General features: G+C 32.4%; 5 protein-coding genes and 1 non-coding gene across 6 annotated transcripts; 3 read left to right on the top strand and 3 right to left on the bottom strand.

Moving 5' to 3' along the window:
* Positions 1–7243: 7243 nt before the first annotated feature.
* LOC123915137 (probable sugar phosphate/phosphate translocator At3g11320) lies at positions 7244–9378 on the top strand (the record flags this gene model as incomplete). Its single annotated transcript, XM_045966286.1, has 4 exons — positions 7244–7696; positions 8194–8297; positions 8588–8816; positions 9217–9378. Coding segments are annotated over 4 exons (948 nt in total), but the record flags the coding sequence as incomplete, so codon positions are not given.
* A 690-nt stretch (positions 9379–10068) lies between these two features.
* On the bottom strand, positions 10069–12203 carry LOC123918063 (proliferating cell nuclear antigen). Its single transcript, XM_045970002.1, has 4 exons — positions 11640–12203; positions 10826–10978; positions 10627–10724; positions 10069–10487 (listed from the first exon to the last, which is right to left on the bottom strand). Exons 1-4 carry the CDS (start codon positions 11956–11958, stop codon positions 10257–10259), a joined length of 801 nt encoding a protein of 266 aa, XP_045825958.1. The 5' UTR covers positions 11959–12203; the 3' UTR covers positions 10069–10256.
* A 2610-nt stretch (positions 12204–14813) lies between these two features.
* LOC123916211 (mitochondrial uncoupling protein 2) lies at positions 14814–19207 on the top strand. The gene is made up of 9 exons (XM_045967610.1): positions 14814–15029; positions 15119–15352; positions 15804–15882; positions 16563–16696; positions 16782–16880; positions 16986–17090; positions 17637–17711; positions 18102–18188; positions 18762–19207. The coding sequence occupies exons 1-9, from the start codon at positions 14952–14954 to the stop codon at positions 18783–18785; spliced, it is 915 nt and encodes a 304-aa protein (XP_045823566.1). The 5' UTR covers positions 14814–14951; the 3' UTR covers positions 18786–19207.
* A 179-nt stretch (positions 19208–19386) lies between these two features.
* LOC123916210 (protein GRAVITROPIC IN THE LIGHT 1) lies at positions 19387–21894 on the bottom strand. Its single transcript, XM_045967609.1, has 2 exons — positions 20772–21894; positions 19387–20315 (listed from the first exon to the last, which is right to left on the bottom strand). The coding sequence occupies exons 1-2, from the start codon at positions 21454–21456 to the stop codon at positions 19537–19539; spliced, it is 1464 nt and encodes a 487-aa protein (XP_045823565.1). The 5' UTR covers positions 21457–21894; the 3' UTR covers positions 19387–19536.
* A 1797-nt stretch (positions 21895–23691) lies between these two features.
* On the top strand, positions 23692–25852 carry LOC123916937. The gene is made up of 4 exons (XM_045968526.1): positions 23692–24134; positions 24761–24853; positions 25278–25415; positions 25647–25852. The coding sequence occupies exons 1-4, from the start codon at positions 23907–23909 to the stop codon at positions 25686–25688; spliced, it is 501 nt and encodes a 166-aa protein (XP_045824482.1). The 5' UTR covers positions 23692–23906; the 3' UTR covers positions 25689–25852.
* TRNAG-UCC lies at positions 24224–24295 on the bottom strand. Its single transcript has one exon. It is a non-coding gene; the product is annotated as a tRNA-Gly (tRNA).
* Positions 25853–26222: the final 370 nt, after the last annotated feature.

The following is a 26222-nucleotide window of genomic DNA, read 5'->3' as shown; positions in this document are numbered from 1 at the left end:
AATAGTATATCTTTTATATATTACTATTAAATTAATTTTTATATTCTAAAATTTTAATTTATTTTTATTATACTTTAATGTAAATTAATGTAATATACATTTCACGCTAAAGTGTACATGTAAACTAGTCAATTTGTGATACTTGAAAATAGATTATACTCTAGTAATGCGAACAATAAGGACAACATTCCCAAAGATGTACTATATACCAAGAGAAAGAAGAAATAGCATATTCAACATTTATATTAGGAATTAAACTAGGATTAACTACTACTTAACAAGACTGGTCTACATACACACGGTGATGCAGTGAGAAAAGAATGCAAAAAGATGTAAACATACATCGCGATTGCAACCAACCACTAACTATCTAACTAAAAGAAAACTCTTTTCTCACTATTCTTCACATTTAAGCAGCAGAATGAAAAATGATATGAAAACTGATCAAGCCTTACACCTGAGCATCTTGCAATTCCAAGTTTGGAGGGAGGGCTTCATCTGAACGAAGAGCTAGCTTAGTGATATTATTATGGATGAAGTTGAAGAAACATAAAGAAGTAACGAGTAAAAGGAATAGGTTGATGATATACCACTTCCAGTACACAGGAAGTAGAATCCAAAGAAGCGTCTCGCAACCAACAACACCGGAAAAGTGGAATATGATCGTAGTAGATGGCAAGTTCATGTCAGCCATGGTTGTAACTGCGTGAGAAAATAGAGCTGTCAAAAATAGCAACATAGTTGGGGATGATTGTTGGAATGGATTGTTAGTGTTTGGGCCTTGATACATAATTGCAATTGAAGCTAACTCCAAGCTCATCAGAATGGTGTATGATTCGTGCATAATATTAGTACCGGACAGAAAAGTACAAGATTGGAAAGTATAAGACAAAATAGCACGGTACAAACGTTTAAAATATTGAACAAATTTTGTGTTGTACAATGTTTGGTGGACAAAAGGTTATTTTGGTATTTTAGGCAACTTATGCAGAGGATAAAAAGTTGTCCTGTGGTTCAGTGAAGAATAAGAATTTCAATTTTTGTCAGATACCAAAAATAATTTTAAAATCAAACACAGTACAGGTGAAGTTGTGTATATGAGAAAAACAAGGAAAATGTGTTTGACAATTACTACAACACAACACTATGGTGCTATTTATATGAGTCCGTGAGTAAAAAAAATAAATTATATGAGTCCGGGACTAGAGGAAGGATGGTTCCGAGAAGCTGCAAAGACCTTTGTAATAAAATTAATTTTAATTAAAGATGGGTTAAATTAAAGATGGGTTAAACTTATGGGAATTAGTTTATGTAAAAAAAAAGTTTATATATTTAGATAAATTATGGGAATTAGTTTATCTAAAAAAAAGTTTATGTGAAAAAAAAAGGTTTATGTAAATAGATAAGTTTATATTTATATATATATATATATATATATATATATATATATATATATATATATATATATATATATATATATATATAGGGGGCTGCTAATTTAGACCCAGTTGGGTCTAAATTAGCAAGGTGCACCTTTTGAGTTGGACAAAAATACCCATTTTTTAATTTTTTGGAAGAATAGAGCAACAGGGGCATTTCTGTAATTTTATGCAACAGTACGCGCGCCCCCACTTCTTTTTCCCCCCCCCAGGACACGTGTCACGCTGTTATTTGCCAAAACCAAAGCGCGTGTACCACACGCGCCGACAGGCGCGAGTGGCTGAAGCCCAATCGCGGAGAGAGAAGCCTTTTTAAAAAGGCAGGCCACGTGTCACTCTTTCATTGGCTGCGTTAATTTTTTTTCATTTAATACTTTAAACTCGATTATTTCGTCGTAAATTAATTTTTTATTTTTTAATTTTTATACCAAAATTCATAATTTTTTTTTCTCTACAAATAGAGACTTGGTTCGTTTGATTTGGACACCGAAAAAAAAACGCGATTTTTCACTACTTTAAACTCGATTATTTCGTCGTAAATTAATTTTTTATTTTTTATTTTTTATACCAAAATTCATAATTTTTTTTCTCTACAAATAGAGACTTGGTTCGTTTGATTTGGACACAGAAAAAAAAAACCCAATTTTTCACTACCTTAATCTCATCAAATAACTAATAATCAACTTACTGAAACCATCCTACCAGGAAAATGGTTTCAGATTACAACTCTCTGAAACCATTGTACCAGATAAATGGTTTCAGAAGCAAACACAATTAATAAATTACTCACTGAAACCATTCTACCAGTAAAATGGTTTCAGAGTACAACTATGTGCAACCATTCTACAAGCTAAATGGTTTCAGAAGCAAATAACTAATAATCAACTTACTGAAACCATTCTACCAGCAAAATGGTTTCAGATTACAACTCTCTGAAACCATTGTACCAGATAAATGGTTTCAGAAGCAAATACAATTAATAAATTACTCACTGAAACCATTCTACCAGTAAAATGGTTTCAGAATACAACTATGTGCAACCATTCTACAAGCTAAATGGTTTCAGAAGCAAATAACTAATAATCAACTTACTGAAACCATTCTACCAGCAAAATGGTTTCAGATTACAACTCTCTGAAACCATTGTACCAGATAAATGGTTTCAGAAGCAAACACAATTAATAAATTACTCACTGAAACCATTCTACCAGTAAAATGGTTTCAGAATACAACTATGTGCAACCATTCTACAAGCTAAATGGTTTCAGAAGCAAATAACTAATAATCAACTTACTGAAACCATTCTACCAGCAAAATGGTTTCAGATTACAACTCTCTGAAACCATTGTACCAGATAAATGGTTTCAGAAGCAAACATTAGTTTTTAATTATCGTTTTATCTCATTTAAGGTAGTGAAAAATTGCGTTTTTTTTTTTCGGTGTCCAAATCGAACGAACCAAATCTCTATTTGTAGAGAAAAAAAAATTATGAATTTTGGTATAAAAAATAAAAAATAAAAAATTAATTTACGACGAAATAATCGAGTTTAAAGTAGTGAAAAATTGCGTTTTTTTTTCGGTGTCCAAATCAAACAAACCAAGTCTCTATTTGTAGAGAAAAAAAAATTATGAATTTTGGTATAAAAATTAAAAAATAAAAAATTAATTTACGACGAAATAATCGAGTTTAAAGCATAAAATGGAAAAAATCACGCAGACCCATTCATATGCTGACACGTGGCTGCCTTTTTCAAAAGTAAAATTTTCTCTCTCCAGCTTATAATCTAGTGTGGCGCAGACAAGATGGTAGGATGATCTGGGCTGTCTGATCAATCAGACAGCCTTAATGAGATCACATCTTGGCTGTCTGATGGAAATCAACGGTCTGTAACCATGGTCCTTCCGTACGCGCGCGACACTGGATCCACGTCTATTAATTTTTAAGAAGGTGGGGGCGCGTGTCATTATTTTTTTTTTTATGTAAAATTACAGAAATGCCCCTGTTGCTCTATTCTTTCAAAAATTAAAAGAATGGGTATTTTGGTCCAACTCAAAAGGTGCACCTTGCTAACTTAGACCTAACTAGGGTCTAAGTTAGAAAACCCCATATATATATATATATATATTATTTTTTTTAAGAAGAAGTTTGTATGTATTATTATAAGTATTTTAATGTAGTTTATAAGAGAACAACGTATAAAGATAGTGTAATATATTTTTATTGGTGATAACTAACAAATTAACATAAAAGTTTATTTATTTGAATAAATTCAAACATGAACCATATTCAAATGGGTTCTAAGTTGAATAATAAATCTCATTGTGAAAATCACATTAAGTTATAAATATTAGTTTCAAGTTAACATTAATTATTTCTAATATTTAAAAAAAAGTTTGAATTAAATCAAGCAAAATTAATTCTACCTCCAAAGAGTTAAACATGTTAAAATTAATTTTATAATTTTAGAATCAAGTCTGACTATTTCGTAGAACCAAACAAGTTGTCACAATGTAAGAAGATATAAGTAAGGAGTGCTCCCACCGTTTCGTTTTTTATTGTCTAGTTTCGTTAGATTTTACGTTTCTAATTAACTATCCTTTTAGTATTGTTTTAATGATACGATTTGTCTAAAAATAGAAATTTATTGGTGGATTAAAATTATGGTATAATAGGAAGATAAGGTGCACTAAATACACTTTCTTAATTTGTTGTTACTATTCTAAATAAACACTTGTAAAAAAACGGAGGGAGTAGTAAAAGTGAAAACTAAAATAGTGAAAGTGAAATGGTGAAGAATTAATTTTCGCGTTTCTTGAAAGATTTATTTTCGCGTGAGATCTCTGAAAGATTTGGTTGAAGAATTAATTCACGCAAAATATTAAGAAGACGAGTTATGTATTACTTGTTCTTTAAGATTGTCATCAATTTTATTTTTTTTGAACAAGCTTGTCATAAAATATTAAGGAATAAAAGATTTGATTTTAAAATATATTTTGTGAAGATTGCTGCAGAAAATATAAAAGATTTATTTCAAATAAATCTTTCTGTTTCAAGAAGATTATTATTACTAAAAATATATTTATGGAAAGAATATTTGGTACAAATATATTTGTGGAAAATATATATTTTGCAGATTTCTTGGAGTTGAAGCATTGTTTAGCCCGTGTGAAAAAGAGCCCACGTTGCTCAGGCTATATAAAGGAAGACCCTAAACCTATTTTACTCGTGAAACCAAAATTAATATTTTTCAAAAATGTAGTTTTTTAAGGTTTCGTGTCTTTGTAAGCCTTCGCTTTATTTTTATACCTCTGTGGTTGCTGCCATTGATTATCAAAGCACAGAGATGGTTTGTTTTAGTTGAGTTGTATTTGTGAACCACTCCTAAGCTTCTAAGTACGGAGTTTTGTTTATGTTATTAGAGTGTATCTCCTTGCAGATTGTTATCGATTGTAAACACGGGTTGTGTTGATTGAGGGGAAGTGAGGGGGGTCTCATATCTAGGAGTTCCTAGATAGAAATTAGCATGGATAGTGATTATGTACGAAGTCGTAAATTGAGGTGTTTGCTGAGGGCTTCAAAAGTTCAAACTAATACTATTAAAGTGGATTTTCTTCCTATCTTGGTAGCCCACATAGTATGTGAGTTGCACCGAACTGGGTTAACAAATAACCTGTGTTATTTATTTCTTGGTATTTATTTTTATCTTGTTCATCGTATTCTGCATTGGTACGATGTTGGAACATTAGACTCGACATCTGTCACCAGCCTATCTCAGATGGAAAATTACCCATAAATTATCCGGGGGGTAAATTAGAAAAAATCCAAAATTTAACAAATTAACAACAAAAAAGCCCTATTTAAGAAAATGTTTTTTATTAAAAAAAAACATAGTAATAATTTATAAAGAAAAAAAATTAAGTTAATTATTTTATTTTTACTAGCGGCCAGACATGCATGCGCGTTTCGCGCCAGTTTGTATCTATTGTGTCAGGCAAGTCTATTTTAGTTTTTTATCCTCTTTATATATAGATTATATCATATATAGACAAGCGAGTCGGGCTGTCTAACTTATGTCCAAAAAAAAAATTTGTTAATAAAAGATTTTTGCTTGCTAAAAAGAAAAAAGATGTGCCTTATGTTTTGGTGAGTTTTTTAATAAAAGATTTTTGTCGCTAGTAAAAAAAATTAAGGGTATTGTTGGTATTATGTAAAGTACACACCAAAACTCATGTATTCTCTTTATATATAGTATTGATATAGATATAGATATAGATTTTATGATTGATTAAGTTACATAACTAAGTTAGTTGAGCTAATGGCTAAAGAGCATGAGGTTAGAGTTCAAGTCATGGCAAAGGAGAAAAAACTAACATTGTAATACTAAAAATTAACCTTGTTCATAAAAAAAAAACGGTTTCATAACAAGTTTTTTTTTTTATTAATGATGGGCATTTAGTAAATGAGTTACTATATTTTTGTTTATTTTTTGTTTTTTATAGAGTGGGTTACTAATTTTTTTTTAAAAAAAAAAATTGTTTTTGCAAAATTTGGTCTTAAAATCTGGTTTTTTTTACTTAAAAAAAACCAGTTTTGCAAGAGAAATATCCGGTTATTAATTCAATTTAAAATTGGATTTAAAAAATTAACCGCTTTTAAACCGGTTTTATAAAAACATTTGGTTATGTATCCGTATCCAAATTTATAACCAGTTATATAACCGGTTTATAAAAAAATATGGTTATGGTTATGTATCCAAATCCATATAAATAGTTTGATTTGTCAAAATAACCGACCATGCACCCCCTAGCATTTACGTAACTGAGTTACTATATTTTTGTTTTTTAAAGAGTGGGTTACTATATATTGATTTTATTTTAATAATTATTGTACATAAGTTAATGTAATTTTATTTTATTTTATAATTAAGTTGATGTAAATTTGTTTTAATTGTTTAATATTTTGATTTTGATTATCTTTGAATTTTAAATAATTAATTATTTTGATTAATTGTTTCTTTTCTTTTTTTGGTATAATTTTTATTTATTTTTTATTACCATGATATTGGTACGAAGTTTTCATTGCTGTTAGCGATCACTAATCTCCGTTGTGGAACTTGTGGGTACACAGCGGATTCTCTCCTCTCAACCGAATCTTTTCTACATGCATGAGTCATGAATTGAACCTCTAATCACATGCTTAATTGTTTGTGATGATTAATCTCCATAAACCTATGGGGCACACAAGGTGGGTTCTCCCCTCCCAACTGAATTTTCTCCCAGGAATTGAACCGCTGACCACGTGCTTAAGGGGACCAAGACCCTTATCACTTGGACAAATTCATTTTGGTTCAATAATATATACTTCAAACAAATAAGCGACGAGCGAATATGGTTGCTCATACGCTTGCTAAGGCGGTCATTTCTTGGTCTAGTTGTTATTTCTTTTGAGTTGATACCTTCTTATATAAGTTCTTCTTGTAAAAAAAAATAATAATATATACTTCATAATATAAATATTACTTTAATTTTAATAATAGTATAACTGCTAATATCCCCTCATCATCAAATTTTAACAACATTCTCCAAACACTAATTCACCTCCAAAGAGCTTCTCACTCTGCATCATCCATTCTCTTTTCAACCTTTCTCCTTCTTCCCCCCAAAACCAATACCCCTTTCCTTAATCCACCTTTCCCACATTACAAAAAATCTCTCTCTTGGCCTCTGCAAAAAAAATTAGAAAAAAAAAACTCTCTATCCTTAAATTACAATTTTTTTATCTCTACCAAAAAAAAAATCAACAATTTGTTACAATGCCACCAGTATCTGGAAAACTATTCACCGTTAGTTTGATAAGTTTCTGGTATGCATCAAACATTGGAGTATTACTATTAAACAAGTACCTTTTAAGCAATTATGGTTTCAAGTATCCAATATTCTTAACATTGTGTCACATGATGGCATGTTCAATGCTAAGTTACATTGCAATTGCATGGATGAAAATGGTGCCATTGCAAACGGTAAGATCAAGGGTGCAATTTGTGAAGATATCGTCGCTTGGACTTATATTCTGTTTGTCTGTTGTTGGAGGGAATATTTCCCTAAGGTATCTTCCTGTTTCTTTTAATCAAGCTATTGGTGCTACGACGCCGTTTTTTACGGCGGTTTTTGCTTATGTTATGACCCTTAAGAGGGAAGGTTGGCTTACTTATATGGCTCTTGTTCCTGTTGTTACTGGTGTTATGATTGCTAGTGGGGTATGTTCTCTTTTTCTTATCTTAATGTCTTTTATATTTTTTTTCTCTTTTTTGTTTTATGGTAGAAACATGGAGTTCAATTAATTTGATTTAGGATATGTAAATGCCAATGAAAATACACATTTTTATAAAAACAATTGTTCACGGCTCTGATATGGGGAGCTTTGGGAGAAACAACAGGTCAATACTCCAACTCCAAGACCATAAGAGGGGAGACGCCACATCTCCACCCAAAACCTTATGGAATTAGGTTCATGTATCGTCTCTCCGATATATCCAACATTATTCTCATTCATAGTCGATATGAGATATAACCACTCACACTTGAAACACAATAAGTGACCTCTATTTTGAATGATTGTTGGTGTATATAGTATAAATTAAGGTGTGCAAAAGTCACATTTATTCTTGTGGATGAAAATGTGGAAGTTTTGCTTTGAGTACAACTTACAAGCTACATTTATTGATTTTCTTGTCTTTGTGTTACATGTATGAAGGGAGAACCAAGTTTTCATCTATTTGGATTTATAATGTGCGTCAGTGCTACAGCAGCCAGGGCACTCAAAACAGTCCTTCAAGGGGTCTTGCTGTCTTCTGAAGCGTAATGATCTCGAACTTTATCCTTCAATTGTATAATTACAGCTATGCTATACGATTGTGAAATTTGAACGAATCGCTATTATTCTATGATATATTTAGTACGCAATATTGTCAAATAGCAGTTATAGCGACGTTATAGCACTATTGCGTAGTGGAATTTGAATGAAATGCTATTTTATGCGATTGACAACACTGGACACATCGTAAACTTCTGATGGATGACATCCATAACATATTATCATTATGAATTTTGGAGAGGATGGTAATGAAATAGTTTCTTTGATTTCTCAGGGAAAAGCTGAATTCTATGAACCTTCTTATGTACATGGCACCAGTGGCTGTTGCATTCCTTCTTCCTGCTTCAATTATAATGGAGGAAGATGTTCTTGGAATTACAATTCAACTTGCTAGAGAAGATTCAACTATTGTGTGGTTACTTCTATTCAACTCTACACTGGCATATTTTGTCAACTTGACCAATTTCTTAGTTACAAAGCACACCAGTGCATTAACACTTCAGGTAATCATAGTTTCTTTGCTACTTTTTATACCAGATTCGACTTATTTGACATCAGTATTGTTCTGATTAAAGAGAACAGCAGATTCAAAATTGTTGTGATGTGAAAAACCATGCATAAACATAAAGATTTTTATGTTGTTTGAGTTCTCTAGCTGTTTTTGTTCCTTGTCTTTTGGTACAAATCTGTAATTGTTTGGAAGAAACAAATTTGTGCTACTTCATGCATACTGCATTAAAAATGTTGAAGCCGTGGAAAGTCTTTGATAAGTATCAGGAAATTTGAATACTAGTACCATTTTATTGAAATAAATCCACTGCTACAAGTATCTAACCACATGCATTAATTTTATAATGATAGGAGTATTGTACATCTCACATGAATGCATGATGATTTTGTCAGGTCCTAGGAAATGCAAAAGGAGCTGTGGCAGTTGTTATCTCTATTTTGATATTTAGAAATCCTGTATCAGTAACTGGAATGTTAGGATATTCTCTTACAGTCATTGGAGTTATCCTATATAGTGAAGCCAAGAAGCGAAATAAAAGAGAAAGAGATACTTGAAAAATTTAACCCAAATTTTGGCACATGATATCAATATTGATTCTATCCACTTCTTATAAATACTGCTCAATCTACAAAAACAGTACAGAAAATTTTACAGTTTGATCTTTGATACACTGAAAAAATACAAAACAGTTATACCTTCAGCAAGCTACTAACCTACCTTATTTAGACAAATTTCTCACCATAAGTTAGAAGTTGTGTTATTTGCCTCAGCAATATTCAGAAGTAAAAGCCTGAGCATATGTTTGGACTTAGATTTAGAATAGATTAGGATTCGGCTAACTACCAAAAGAATGTTTCTATGTACATTTGCCTCCGTTCTTTTAATTGTTGTACATAATTGACCTATAAATTTAACAGAAGCTCTGTAATTTTTGTACATCATTATCGTATTAACAAGTGTCCCATTTTAATATCTTTACATTGTAGTTGTATTGTAGCATCAAAGGCCTTGTTTCCAAATGCATTCCACCACAACAATTAGGAAAACATTTAATAGTAACATAACATTAGAATACATTAAACTTAAATATAACATAGAAAAGAAAAGAAATAACAGACCTAAGAAACAAATACTACTACAGAACACAGGACAGAAGGTTCATGTTAATTTCAAGCTTTCTACTTAGTTCAACATTTTGTTGAAGCTGTTCAGATTCATAAAAGCAATAAAAGTAAAAGGCACTCGTGAAGAATACACATCCATGGTTTAACATTGTTTTAAACAAGGTGGAAAATAATGCGACAAGAAACCAATACACCTCTTCCAAATTCATAGATTGCCAAACAGCTAAAACTTCTTAACAATGTATAGAAGCATCCTAAACTAAAACCAAATTCAAAACCTAAAATGACAGTCAAACATCTTAATCAAACTAAACTTCTGGCTTTGTTTCTTCTTCATCCTCCTCAATTTTGGGAGCCAAATAGAACCTAACATATCCCATCTCAGCAATCTTGTACTCAACAACAACTGGCAGCTCATTTGACAGACTGATGGTAACTGTATTGGACAAAGGAGTTGCCTTTGTAAAAGAATTCATGTATCTTAATGCAAATTGCAAGGCCACAGGCTCATTCATCTCTATGACAGTAGCATCATCAGGCTGCAACATCAACCAACAAATACAACCATGTAAAAATCTCAATTAGCATCAACTTTAACAATCAAACACATTTAGCTATAAAGCTTTAAAAGAACCTCATGGTTGAAACATAGAAAAAAAAAGTGAACCAATATCTCACCTTGTCCACAGTAGTATTCTGCCTGCAAACTATATTTGCACTTCCAATATCTCCCTTGGTGGAAAACTTCACACCCTCCTTAGTAACCGAAATGACAACTACAATGCAACACCAAATTACAAATATTTATTCACATTACCCTCAAAAGAAACAGTCAAACATTAGAAAAACCCTGAAACAGATAAGCAAAAGTGAATACCAGTGTCACCAATGCTACTTAGATCTTTGCAAATCCTAGCAAACTCAGCAGATGGCATCCTAACAATGGCATGATATTCAGCCTCTGGAATTCCAAGGTGTTCACTGTCAATGTCCATCAGCTTCATCTCAAAATCAGAAATCTTGTCTTGGGCTTCACCACATAACCCCAAAGAAAAATAAGTCAGAATCTTACACTATTATAATAACATTAACAACAATAGCTAACTGATAAGTCATAAGCAACAATCACAAATATGATATCAAAACATAAACAGATCACTCACAAATCTTACAGAATTGAAGACTTAAACCCTAAAATTTATCAAATCATAAATCAGCCAAGAATGCAAGAAATATCATTTGAACTACAATGGCTAACTGATAAGTCAGAAGTGATACAACCACAAATATGATACCAAAACGTGAACAGAACTCACAAATTATACAGAATCAAACCCTAAAACCCTGAAATTGATCAAATCTTAGATCTTAGGTCAGTTAAGCATGCAACAAAAACCCATAAATTGGATAAAAAAAAATCATCAACCCACATGCAAGATTCTATCATCTCAGAGAACAGTTACAAACATTTTTAGAAAGGGGAAAAAAGGATAGGCTAATAAACTTTCAATATTAAACCCCATGAGAACAACCCTAAAGATTTCAAATTAACATCAAACTGATACCAAATATTCAATCAATTAAAACAGTCTCACACAAAATTAGCGCTAAACACAAAACCCTAAACCCTAGAAAACAAAATTAGAACCAAGAATGTAAAAAAGAGAAATGTTGATGAAACGGAAACATACTAGGGCTTTCAAACATGAACGTGACGGTATCACTCCCATCATCAGCCTTAATAGTAATGATATCATCATTTCCAGCACATTTCAACATCTTCGCCATGTTATTAAGATTCATACCCATGGAAAGGTTACGGTCACAGCGATAATGTTCAAACCCTTCAGAACGAAGCAAAAGAGCAACCAAAGCGACATGGCTAGAATCCATGGCTTGAAGAGAGAAACCGGTTGAAGAACAATCGAAGTTAGCATCGGTGACCAATTCCTTGATCGATTCGAGAACTTTCTTGAGAAGTGAACCTTGAACTAAACGGAGTTCCAACATCTTTTTTGATCGTGGATCTGGAAATTAGGGTTTTGCGGTTTTTGGTGTTTGGGGGGGAATTTTTGGTATTTGGGGTGGAAATGAAAGAGGGAAAGGGTTTATATATAGTGGAAGATTCTAGAACCTAAGGCGGGATTGGCTGAAATAATTCGTTTCCCGCCTTTATATTTTAGGCAATGTGGGGAGGGAACTATGTTATGTTACTCTTACTCTATTTTCAATTTTTTGTCGGATTTTTAATATTTTTTTTCTAGTTATAGGATAGGATACGATTTTATATTATACTACTCCCTTTTGTCATATATTTATATTACAAGAAGAAAAAAAAGAAAGAAAAGAAAAAAATAGTTTTGTTGAATAATTAGATTGAATGCATAAGTTATTAGTATTCGATAAATTTAAAACATGATTTATTAATTTATTTTTTTTCAGTAAGGATTGGAATGAGTATAATTATTACTGTTATTTTTTAATAAGATTTTTGTTTTTTGAGGAAGTGTCTTGAGGAAGGAAAAGAGAAGAGTATAAGAGAAGATACTTTAAACTTGAAGTGTAATACTGTTTAATCTTTTTGTATTATTTTATATATATATAGTATATATAATTCTCGGTCTATAACAATTTTTTTGTTACCATAATATTGATATGAAGTTTTCAAAGCCATTAGCGATGACTCTCCGTCAGAGAACTTGTGGGGCACACAAGGTGAGTTCTATTCTTCCAACCAAATTCTCTATACGCATGAGTTAGGAATCGAAACTCTGAAAGGAGATAAAGACCCTTACCACTTGGACTAATTCATTGTTGGTAGAAATCCTATTTGTACCTAAAGAAACTCTTATTTTAAAAAACTAGTTTAGAGACTACGTATTTACCAACAATGAATTGATCTAATAAGTAGGAAGAGTTTTGGGTCACTTAAGATGGTGGTTAGAGATTCAATTTTGACGTATGTGTATGGAAAAAATTCGGATGGAAAGAGAGAACACACCGTATGTGCCATCACAAGTTTCGTGGCATAGATGATTAGTCATCGCTAATAGCATTGGAGGTGTATTTTCAACCTATTTATAGACAAGAAAACTTTGTTGTTAATTATTGGCTTACGGGTCACACTCTTACCATACCTATGGATATCCATATTGTTAAAAATTGTTTGACGAGTTGCGTTAATCCAATATGGCATGATAGTATTGGTGTCCATTTTAGTCGTAGAGTTTCCATTTCATCTTCTCAAATGTATTCACCTATTTTAACTGAATTAAAAATATCGATTGTACACACACAACAAACAATATATATTTGGAGGAGGCATGCTTTATCCTTTTCATAAATTAAAGGTATGTGTCCATCAATCAATAAAAACAAACTACATGAGTGGATTTACATGTGGTATTCACAAGAAACTTGTAACAAACTTTTGAATTTATACATGTGGACTTGCACATAGTTTTTTTCCATTGGTTGATGGGTAAATATCCTAAATTTATGAAATGGTAGATTAGAAAAAACGTATATTGGTGTTCATTTTAGCAATTTATTGAAATTTAGTTTTTTTTTTAAAAAAAAATCCGTTTGTTTCTTCTCAACGCTTCGCATAGATATACATATTAATTAAATAAACGTTATTTCAAGTAGCTTATGAGCTTATTGCTTATCATTTTTTCTTGTAATTTCACCCTTGCCATCTTACTTGAAAAAAAAACTATTAATTAATTATTATTTTTACGTTTATGTATTATTTTTACGTTTCTTAGCCAAGCTTGGAGCTTCTTCAGATTCTGATCTCACGATTCATGCGTCTCCCCCAGAAGGTTTCTTTGACATTCTTCGAAGCGACGCGACTGGAACTTTCTACCTTAGAGAATAGTTCCCTTTTCTTTTTTCTGTTTTGTTTTTTGTTTTGTTTTGATTAGCCTTGTAACCAAAAAATACTTATAAGCTAGTTCGACCAATAATTTTATCAAGCATTACAAATTCAATCAGCTACTTTATTCGCTATAAAGTAAAAGATGCCTTATAAGCTATTCACTATATGTTCATCCGCTATGAGCTAACTTATCATTGTCCGTTATTTTTTATCAAACACTCTAATTAACTTATGTACATAATTTTAGTCTATGCTATTAAACCAATATACTATATTTTTGAATGATTATTTTACGAAAATATTTAAAACGTTATAAAAAATTTCTAAAAAAATGAACTTACAAAAAAGAAACGTAAAAGTTTTATCTTTATCTTTATCGTTTATCTTTGCTTTTATTCTCATTTTAAAAAATTCTAAAGTTTTGTAAAGAAAATTGTTATAATATTTTAAACATGCATGAAAAAATTTATTAAAAAAGTAAAAAATTTAAGAATAATGTAAAAAAAAAATTAAAATTTTGAAAAATAGTAGGACTAAAACTAAATGCATAACAAAATTTGTAGGAGGAAAACTTGTCACTTTTCTATAAGGACAAAAAACATTTGGTAATTCCATCATCGCAACTACAATCGAGAGGGGTTAGAACAACTTGATGTCAAAACTAATCACTGAACCATATTAGGCGATCCAATGAACCAAATATTGGTGGTGAAAAAAAAAAGATAATATTATTGAAAAAAAATATTTATTCCAATAATAAACAAACTTTCTTTTACCCATTTTATCCTCTTGTCATCATTTGTACTTGAAACTAAAATAGACAAATAGTATACCAATAGGGTTCAAATATTACCAAATGAAGGGGTAAAAATAGAAATCTAGTTCACCAAGCTGTTAGAGTGAGAACGAGTCTATTTGTAGGAGTTGCAAGCAACACAACTGAATTAAATTACATCATCATTACATATATTCACTGTAACGCGGTGTAGTAAGTAGTAATTTATCAGTAGCAACAAACAAACAAGATCTAACTTTAATTCAATCAAAAGCAATCGTTTTCTGCAACTATTTCCACAACGCTTTCAATTTCACTATTAACAAATCTTCGCCATTTCACACAACAATGTCAATCTCAGATCCCAACCGTATTTCCTTCGCTCAATCCTTTCTTTGCAGCGCTTTCGCCGCTTGTTTCGCTGAGGTTTTTCAATTTATCTACATTTCTATAAATCTTACTTTTTTTGAAATTCGTTCATTGATCTTGATTTTTGTGTTTGTGTGTGAATGTAGTTTTGTACTATTCCTCTGGATACAGCTAAGGTGAGACTTCAATTACAAAAGAAAGGTGGTAGTGTTGTTGATGATGATGATGGTGGAATGGGTTTACCTAAATATAGAGGTTTACTTGGAACTGTTAAAACTATTGCTAGAGAAGAAGGTGTTTCTGCTTTATGGAAAGGCATTGTTCCTGGTTTGCATCGTCAGTGTTTGTATGGTGGTTTAAGAATTGCCTTATATGATCCTGTTAGTAATAACTACTCATTATTTTTCATCAATTAATCACTCCCTCCGATCCTTATTATAAGAAAAAATGTCAATTTTTTAGCTTCATTCACTAACTGATGTATCCGAGATATAATTCACTTTTGATGTATCTTGTTCATTGAATAACTGATTTATCTGATATATAATTTACTTTTGATGTATCTGATTTATTGAATAACCGATTATCTGGTATATATATAATTCACTTTTGATGTAGTTGGTTTATTGAATAACGGATGTATTTTTATTTTTTTTTGAAACAATAACTGATGTATTTTGTTTAACTTAAAAATGAATTTTTTCTTATAATGGGGATAGGGACTAGAGGGAGTAATATTCACCTTTCATGAATCATAGCATTGTAATGTTATTGATTTGGATTGGAGTAATTTGGGTTTGTATTTATGATTATGAACTGCTTTTTGTACAGGTTAAAACTTTTCTTGTTGGTGCTGCATTTGTTGGTGAAGTTCCTTTGTACCATATGATACTTGCCGCTCTTATCACTGGTTAGTTAGCACTATTAGTTATCAACCCATTTCTATTGCTTCTCATTGCTTAAATGTTATGGTTGAAACATAAAGGGGAGTTTTGTGATATGGTTTGATGTCATTTTATGCTCCAATGATCTTAGTAAGGATATAATTTTATGCTCTGGTGAGAGAAATATCTGCAAAAGACACTTTGATGCTTAAGTTAGTAAGGATATAATATCGAAGTAAATATAGGGTCGGAGACTCTCTTTATGTTCCATATCAGAACACATTAATTACTTTAAACCCCTCAATCTTAATAACATATTAGAATTTTAGCTTTGTGTGTTTTTATTTGTTTATTTATTTATCATAAATGTGAAATAGTAATTGCTTGATGTAGGTTTAAATTATTGGCTTTAAATTTAGGTGATGTTGATAGTTTACAAAGAAGGTTGTAATTGGAGATAAAGGAAATGTGGAGTTGTGGAAATTGAAAACAGAATTAGTTATGTTTCTTCTTTTGGCAAAAAAAGACTTAAATGCTCAAAAGTTGCATTTTCTTTCTAAATGATCAGAATGATTTTCTTTCTAAATTGAAAGTGTGGAGAATTCTAGCTCTAAACAAGTTGAGGTAGTTAGCACTTAGCAGTCCCCATTTTATAGCATAGGTTATATGTTATAGTCACTTATTCACTTTTGTGAACTTGTGATAGGTGCTTTGGCAATCACTATCGCTAATCCAACTGACCTGGTCAAAGTTAGGCTTCAATCTGAAGGCCAATTGCCATCTGGGGTACCCAAGCGTTACTCTGGTGCTATGGATGCATATTCAACAATAATAAGACAAGTCAGAGTTTATTTTGATGTGTTTTTTGTTTGTTCCTTTATATGTAAAATTAAGTCTAATTATGTAAATTTATTTGTTAAACTAGGAAGGGTTAGGGGCCTTGTGGACTGGACTCGGGCCTAATATAGCACGGAATGCAATTATAAATGCTGCCGAACTAGCTAGTTATGATCAAGTGAAACAGGTAATCAAATTATAAGGTATTCGAAATTGGAATTTTGCTAAGATCCAATGTTGCTTGACATGAAATGCAATTGCAATGCTTCTCTGATTCTTTATACTTATGCAGACGATTTTGAAAATTCCAGGGTTCATAGACAATGCCTTTACTCACCTCTTGGCTGGCTTAGGAGCAGGTCTTTTTGCTGTCTTTATCGGTTCTCCTGTTGATGTGGTAGGTTCTACCCCAGTCCGTTCCCTCCTATTTTCTTTACCTGCAGTCTGTTCATGTGATTTATATGAACATTTGATAGTAATGACAGACTTGTCAATAACAAAATGGGACAGAAAAAGAAGTAAAAGTACTGAAATTGACATATCTTTAATCTTTCGGACAACATTTTGGAGCTCAATCTTGCAAATTTCATGCTAACTGACAATGTTGGTGCTGGTATTGTCCAGTAAAAGAAAGATGAATCCAAACACTGCTTAACTGTGTTCTCCCACAAACATCCTTGTAAAGTTATAAGGAACTTGGTGTTTTGAAATTTTGGAACTATTGGAAGATTCATCATAGTACAGGGTAGATGAAAATGTTCAATTGTACAATTTTGTTGAACTCTTATGAAGTAACACCATCCAATTTTTTTAAAGCAACTTTTGATTTATCGATGTTTTTTTTTTTGACAAAAAAAAAGCATGGATAAATCAAAATTATGAAGTAACACCATCCAATTTTTTTAAAGCAAATTTTGATTTATCCATGCTTATAATTTTCCAGGTGAAATCCAGGATGATGGGTGACTCAAGCTACAAAAACACATTTGACTGCTTTCTCAAGACTTCGTTGAATGAGGTTTGTGAACTTCTTCCTTATTTGACTTTGTCATTGTTGTAATGGAACTTTAAAGCTTGAATCCTATCGAAGTTGAAAGATTTATGACAATAATGTACCTCTTTTGTTATTATGTTAGTTTTATTTTAAGCTTTTATATGTTGGATGTTCTGATTTTCAATGAACTTCTCTGACAAAGATCTCAATTTTATGAGGGGACATGGGACACGGGGACTAATAATCAAAAAGTGAATAACTTTTCATACTTGCTGTACCCTTTATTACTCTGCTTTCAAGTGAACTGAAAGTAATTTTAACCGCTCCTGCTAGCTCGGTAGTTTGATAAAAATGTTTGCATAAAGTTTATCATTTTTTTGGACAACTTGAATTGATGTTACAAATGTATTGCAGGGATTTTTGGCCTTTTATAAAGGCTTTCTTCCAAATTTTGGTCGAGTAGGAGTCTGGAATGTGATTATGTTTCTTACCCTTGAACAAGTAAGATACACATAAAATTGGCAATTTTGGTAGAGTTAACTTATAATTTATACCTTATAATTTATATATTGCATTGCACCTTGTTATCCCTCTATAATGTCCTGATTAAAGGTTTGAGCCACTTGTATCTGCTTTCACTACACAGCTTAGAAAGAGTACGGCAGATCTGTCCTGGTCTAATATAGATTTAAAATGATTTTTTTTACAATATAGTTGCTGATGAATGCATAATTTCTGAAAATTTGTTTCTTCTGTTTCAGCTTCTAACATACCACTCATTCAAGATAAATTAGTGACCTCTATTTTCGCCTTTGATCATGTCTAATTTTGTAGATCTGTATTCTGAAAGTTGTCATAGCCAAGTAGAACAGTTAAAACAAAACATACATGCAAATTTTCCGATAAAACCATCTCTTTTTAGTACTTTTATGATAAATAAAGCAACTATGTTTGGCCTTGTATAAGCTACAAAAGTTTGCCTTTGCCTTTTACACTGTTAACTGTTCTGTGAGCAAACTTCACTTTACACGAAATGAAACTATATATTTAACCATATGATTCTCCCTGTCACAGGCCAAGAGAGTTTTTAGAGGATAAATATTATTGCTCTTCATGATGATTAAATTCAGCAGGAAGAAATACCGTTTCTTTCTCGGATGAGTGCTAGCAACCTAACACTTAGATTTGCTGCGGGAGAAGGGTTTTCTACATTTGTTTCCTGCTTCTGCCATGCAGATTGAAGTCATGCCTCATAGTCATATATTATTTGTATTTCTTAATTGAACATCAGATTACATTTCTATATTTGTTTCCTACGTGCATGTAGATAGTGGATGTTGCCATTCATATATTCTTAGCCAATGAATATACTGTCAAAGTACATTCACTCTATAGGTGTACACTGTATAATGTATTATGAGATAACATTTTTCTGGGAAATATATTACTTATTTCCCAACTCATTGAACAGACCAATGAAATGAAGCTTTATATAAACACCAGTTTATAAATTTATTTCTTTATTCAAATATTGTAATTGGGTACACTACATTGTCTATGATAAGGAAAATAGATTTTACTGGTTATCTGTGAGACCCAAAGTAGCTCTGTATTAATGGAATCTAATAGTAATTCTCATTTTCTCTCGGTTCATATAAGCCAAAAATCCGCAGTTAAAAAGTATTGGCTTGCTTTCATATTTTTAGAGAATTAACTATACCATTATTACTTCAAGGTCTAATTCAAAATAATGTCATGAGAGTACATGTTCAAACTGAATTCACCCAAAAAACAATAACCCAACTAAAGGATTTTCATATTACATCAGTAGCCTATTAATCCTAAAACATTATGTTCTGGCTATCAAATAAACCCTAGATTTTATAACAGATCCATTCCCAAGCTTAAATCCAGGGCTAACTGGAAACCCTACAACTTGACCAGCCGGCACCCGCCCACCGGAAAATTTCACCACACTATCCATATACTGTGGATGGAACTCAGCTCCACGACTTGCCTCAAATTGACTCGGTGGAGGGTTCAACGAGAATGCCAGTAAATGAAGCAACCACACAGTCTTGGCCAACCCTAAAAATTCATTGTAGAACTCACTCCTGGGATGGCTTCCTGCTTGAACTTGACTGTTCTGATCCAAGTTACCAAACAAGGACTCCTCCATCTTGGGATGAACAATGGCAAGGTACTTCTTTGAACAGAATTTGCCGAAGTGACATGTCGGTAAGATCCCAAGAAGCTCTGCAGGATCCATGGACTTCATGTCCTTGTATTGAGTGAAGCAATCGCGACGAAACTGGTCAGGGTTGAGAAGTGAAGATAGACTGCCATCCATGTAGAAAGTTTCATGATCAAACCCTTGAAAGATCTTCTTGGATATATAGGAATCAAGTGCATACTTAGCATGGTGAGATGAGACAATGGATGTAGTTGAAGCATTATGATATTTGTCAGTGGAAGCAGTAGCTGCTTCAATTGAACGAACAGCAGCTGTTATATCCCAATGTGCATTGTGCATTAGAGATAAAAGCATAGATGTGAAGGACTTTGATGCTTCTCTTACTTGTACCATAGTTGTTTCAAATAGTTCTGGTGTGGGAACTGCTGCAATTGCTGCAGAATAAATTTCACAGAAAAAGAAAGTACTCAGATTTCAATATAACATCAAAGTAATTTTTTTTTTTTTTTGGCATTAGCCCTCTGGTTCCTAGGAGAAGAGGACCCCAGTAATCCAGAGTTCGGTCGACGATCCGTCTTAGGGGGAGCTTATTAACCACCCGAGCTCAATGTCTTGGTTAACATCAAAGTAACTTTTGATTAGCTTGAAGCAGCTTCTCAAAACCCCTTAAAGTTATAATTCTAAAAGCTAAGCAAAAAATTCACATGCATAGAATCAATTTGAATAAGAACACTTATCTACTTCAAAGAATCAAATCAAACTAAAAGTCTAAACAAAAAGAAACTTTATGAAATTGTACTACTTTCTCTGAATCATCTATCTATCCAAATTCCAAACATGAAACACAATTTTTTCATAAAATTAAAGGGTCATTGATAATCATAATGTACCTTGAATTCCTAGTTTCCTCTTAGATTGAGACCTTCCTGGTTTCTTTTCACCACTACCATTACTTGAAAGAGCAACAACACCTTCAAGCTTCTCTTTCAAATTCTGAACTTCTAAATCCTTCACCTTCACTTCATTCTTTAACTCTTCCACCACTGCTTCATACGGTGCCACCACCTCCCTCACCGACGCCACACCAAAACCTCTTCTCCGACCACCCTTCTTACCACCACCTCCGCCATTCCGACGGAAGCGTTCTCTCAACACAGCAAGCTTCCTCAGCTCAGAAACCACAGCTACATCAGCAACCCTCATTTTCTCTGGGTCCCATGGTGAATGTGCTTCCTGTAACTTCACATACGCTCTTTTCATAGACGACACCGTTTCAAAAACTTCTTCCATTATCACTTCCATTTGCTTCATCTTCAAAATCTTCATACCCACCATTTTGTCTTCGTTGAAATTGTCATTCTCCTCCAAAGGGTCAACTTCTTCGTCTTCTTCTTCTTCTTCATCATCATCGTCATCAACAATATCATAATGTTCTTCTTCTTCGTCTCTGTTTTCTTCTGATTCGTAAGGTGAATCATCTTCAAGTACCTTTCTTACTGGAACAAGTGGGTTAAGGAGACAAGAAGCAGTGACCCTTTGGATCAGATCGGAGAAATTTGAAACCTTTCGCGTCATTGGTTGAGTTTGAGTGTTTGAGACTGAGTCACTGAGTGAGCGAGTCAGAGACAGACAAAGCCAGAAGTTAGTAGTAGTAAGTTTCAGAAATGGTGGTAGAATAGAAGGTGAGTGGGACCAGAGTGACTCGTTCAGTGAGTCAATTATGTTAGAATAAAAAAATTGACAATTACATAACGAACACGTGCTGGTATGGCTGTGTGTGTGGGAGAGTTTGCTGGTTGAGTGTCAGAAGAAGCACGGGGAGGGTGCACAGGATAAGAAAGTCACTAGCTAGCTACCCCAACATGCGTAAAATAAAATAAGTCGTGATCATACAGTATAAATGAGTTAATACGTATACGTATTGTAGTAAGTATGTGTAGTTATATACATAAATGTTTGGGGATTGGATGTGAGGTCTGAGTCTGAGGTGTGACTTGTGAGCCCCTGTTATTAAAGATGAGAGAGATGAATTGGTGCTGCTTATTGTGGTAAATTGGTAATTAGGGAAATTATTATCAAATAAAAAATAATAGTTAAAAAAATGCTAAACTAAATCAATGGTGACCGGAGTAATAGTTGTGAGTGAGTGGGTGGTGGTACTGTGAGTTAGTGACTGTATAGATTGGAATGAAATAAGGCTGGAAGTGGTGGAGCTGAGTGGGAAGTGGATTTTCCGGAGACAAGGATATTTAGGACATCTAAACGAGATTTCAACGGTTAAGTTGAGATCAAACGTGTTGGAATTATCTTGAAATCTTAAAGAACCATGTTTATGTCGTTTTCACGTGGGGCGTAAGTGTTTTCGCGTGGGGCAAAAATGCATGAGCCTATACGGTGGCGGATCCAGATTTAGTGGGTGCAAAATTTTTACTTCAGTAGGCTGCCTATATACATGGGCTGCGTTGTAGGTTTTTAAGTGTGACAAATAGGATTTGCAGCCAATCAAAAGATTATGGTTCATATAGAAAACTCTTGGCAACAACTCTAGATATTGGGAACAATTCACCTTGGTTAAACACATAATTATATTGAGTCACTTAATCACGAGAAGAGATTCGAGAATTAGGTAGAGTTAGATTTTGAAGTTAATTCTTGTAACTCAATTGAGATCTTTTGTAAACAAGCACTTTATTGATTATAGTGGAACATAAGTCATTTAAGACCGAACTGGGTAAATGATTTTATCGTGTTTTTTATCTTCTCGTTGTTTATCTTTTGTGTGTGATTGTTGTTGCCGTTATCATTTGTTTGGTTGCTTAATTCAATTTGCTCCACGAATCAAGTTTTTACTGGTGTGTTTCTCTTGAATTCACAACAAGACTGTTTATGTTTTGAACTTAATTTTATCCGGTAAAATAATTTCTATTGTCAATTTCAGATTACCCGAACAAGATCAATTACAATGCCCTTGTGGTGTTACTTCTGTCGTAGTCTGGAGTGTAGACTTTCTATGAGTTGAGACTTGTTTGTTTAGGTTCTCATTCTACCATTGTCCCATCAGTCTTTTGCCTTATGGAGTTGTTTTTCGGATTCTAACGGGCCGATCGTTTTTTATTTGAGATCGGGAATTGGTGTCTAGTGGCAACTTTTAGGGTTGGGTTGGTGTCTTCTCTGGTGGTCTGGAAACTGAGGGATGCCTTTCTGATTATAATATTAGGAGATGGACTTCATCAAAAAATAAATTAGGAGATGGAATCGGTCATAATGCCAGATACCAAGTTTTCAAAAAATAAATAAATTAGGAGATGGACCTCAATTAGGTGGTGTTTATTTTGGTGTTTATTTTCGATGTTCCACATATATACGGCACCTCTGTTATGTAGCTCTTTTTTTTATCGATCTCTGTTCATCTTGTTTAGAGATTTATATAAATGTAATAAAATTTTATTGAGCCAAAAATTTAAAATTCAATTAAGAATGATATCGGAGATTTAAAGAATTCATGAAAGAACGTAAGAGTTTGGTTACCCATAAAAATGCATTTTATTTGATTATTTAAAAAATATACATTATTTAATTCTTTTTCTCTTTTTACATTTCTTCAATTTTATGTGAATGATCAAATATTGTGACCAAACTCTTATGACCATACAAAAATTACTCATTAGACTCTCATCTTAAATAAATAAGCTAAAAAATTATGTAAAACCAATTTGAACGTTAGAAATCTACTTTTTTTTCATCTCTCTTATTATCATCTAAACTAGGCCTACTAGAAGATGGCAATGTCTCACCAAACAATTTCATCCAACAAGACCAAATGGATAAGATTTTCAAGATATTTTAGAACCAAAAAGTCCCTAAAGAGATATTTCATGCTCCCATACCAAAATATCTGCCACACACACCAAACTTAAAAACCTCTTCATTGCACACAAAATACACAAAACTAGAAAATAAAAAAAAATCAAGCATATATAATTCACATAAAGCTTAGAAAAGAGAAGAAGGTGAAGAAAGAAATAATGGAGGAGATTAGAAGACCAAACAGAAGTGACACTCATCTCTCAGCTGAAGAAGAAGCAAACATTGAAGCAAAAACAAGACACCATTTTGATGAAGTGGCACCAAAACGACACACAAAACCTCAACGCAGTGACTATGCTTCTCAATATGTGGATAGTAATGTCTCAGATAATTCTGTACCAGAATTGTTACAATTCCAACGCCTTGAGAATGATCCTAGTGAGAAGGTTAGTTCCCAAAATTCAACTCAACATTTTCCTCCAAAATTGTTACATTTCCAGTTTCAAAATAAATAGTACAAAAAAAAAAACACAATTGCGTTTGCCGGGAGTCGAACCCGGGTCTATTGCTTGGAAGGCAATTATCCTAACCGTTGGACTACAAACGCTTGTTGAATTAGATTCACCTTGACGATCTTATAACATTTGTGTTACATGTTTGATATGTCTTATTTCAGATTCTACAAATTTTTAACAACTAGATCTAAACAATTTATAATAAGCTAACACCTACTAGATTTTCTTTAGACTTTCATCTAATTGTAAATTTGTAATCATGTTGAACTTTTCAAATTATTTGTTAAGGGCTATCAAGCACAAATACAAACGCCGAACACGATACAGACACGAACACGTCGACATTGATAATAATTTAAAAAGGGACATAATTCAATGTAATCATAAGTGTCTATGTTGTGTTGGACACGCGTTAGGTGTTGGAGATCTAGTTCAAGGTGTGTCTATAATTCATAGGTTAAAAAGTGAATGATAATCATATAAAATTATATACTCTACATTTTAGTGTCTCTATTATTTGTTCATGACATTTAATTTGATTCCATAATTGTGTTCAGAAATTGGTTTACAATGGAAATGAAGTGGCGGAAGAATTCGTGGAAACAGAGTATTACAAAGATCTCAACAGCGTAGACAAACATCATCACACGGTATTTAGTTTCATTCTATTTGTATTAGGTTCTTCTCAAAATATTCAGTGTCTCTCAAATCCATGAAATGAACATACATTACTAGCATTACTTTATACAATGCCAACCAACCATATTTAATAGATCACCTATATTTGCAATTTGCATCTACTAGTATTTATCATGACATTTTTTTAAGACATATATCACATCATCAATTTTATAATTTTTAGAAAAAATATTTGATGGAGGGACTAAGACGACTATCAAATTTTAAAATATAGTGAAAATAGGAGGACTAAAACTACAGTTAAGCCTAAATGATTTTTATCATGACATTTGTATAATATGAGATGGAGAAAATAATAACATATGGAAAATAACCATAGATGTTACATGAATATATTTACTTTCACCATAGACAATATATTTACTTTCACCATAGACAGGAAAAGGGTTCATTCAAGTAGAAAAAAGTGACACAAGCTTCCACATAGAACCAGATAACGACACTCATGACAACCATCACTCTACTAAGGGCAATCCAGCAACCAATGACTGGGTTCCTGCTCCTTTCATTGAGGTACTATATTTTTCCGTTCAATTTTTTATTTATTTTTTACTTTGTCACTAATTCATACACGCTCAATTTTTCTACACATGCGACACTTGTTAATCACATGCAAAATTGTGATTAATCATGTTGAATTAATCACATTTTTTAACATTATTAACTAGGTGTCGCAAGTGTAGAAAAAAATGTGTATTTGAATATCGTTATTGTTTATTCATATCTGGTTTGAATATGATTTAGGAGGATTCCAATTCAGACAAACCTAACAGGAGTGAGAGCTGAAATGGAAGTGATTCCTGTTTGCTTGTATGAAGACAATTTCCATTTAAGATTGTGGGGTATTTTAAGAAGTATTTAAGTTGTAAACCAAATATTGTGGGGGTATTTTAAGAAGTATTTAAGTTGTAAACCAAATATTAAATAAAATATTTGTGATTTTGGTTGAAGGTTATTGTGTTGGAATATGTATGGTACTTGTTAGTTAGTATCCATATTGCATCCTTTGAAGTCATAGGATTATGGAAATATGTCACAAATTCTTTGGCAAATTTGTATTATGGTATTGTGAGAAGGGTTGGTATGGTAGCTCACCTATTAAATTAAGATTAAAGAAATTGAAAGAGTTAATTAAAAGATCAAAGTTTAAACGCTAGTGTAAAGGAAAATACTAACACAATAACTTCAACCTTAAAAATATAGTTTTTGTTGATTATGTGGAGGAGCGCATTATTTTCTTAGGATGATGTTGTTGTACCTTAAAGTTTTTATTATGAATATTTGAGAGTAAATTGATGTTGGAGACATTCAGCCAAAAGG

The sequence above is a fragment of the Trifolium pratense genome, linkage group LG3 (genome assembly GCF_020283565.1).
Source record: "Trifolium pratense cultivar HEN17-A07 linkage group LG3, ARS_RC_1.1, whole genome shotgun sequence".
In the NCBI taxonomy this organism is placed as follows: Eukaryota; Viridiplantae; Streptophyta; class Magnoliopsida; order Fabales; family Fabaceae; genus Trifolium; species Trifolium pratense.
Note: the sequence above shows the minus strand (reverse complement) of the source record. Positions and strands in the feature narration are given on the sequence as shown.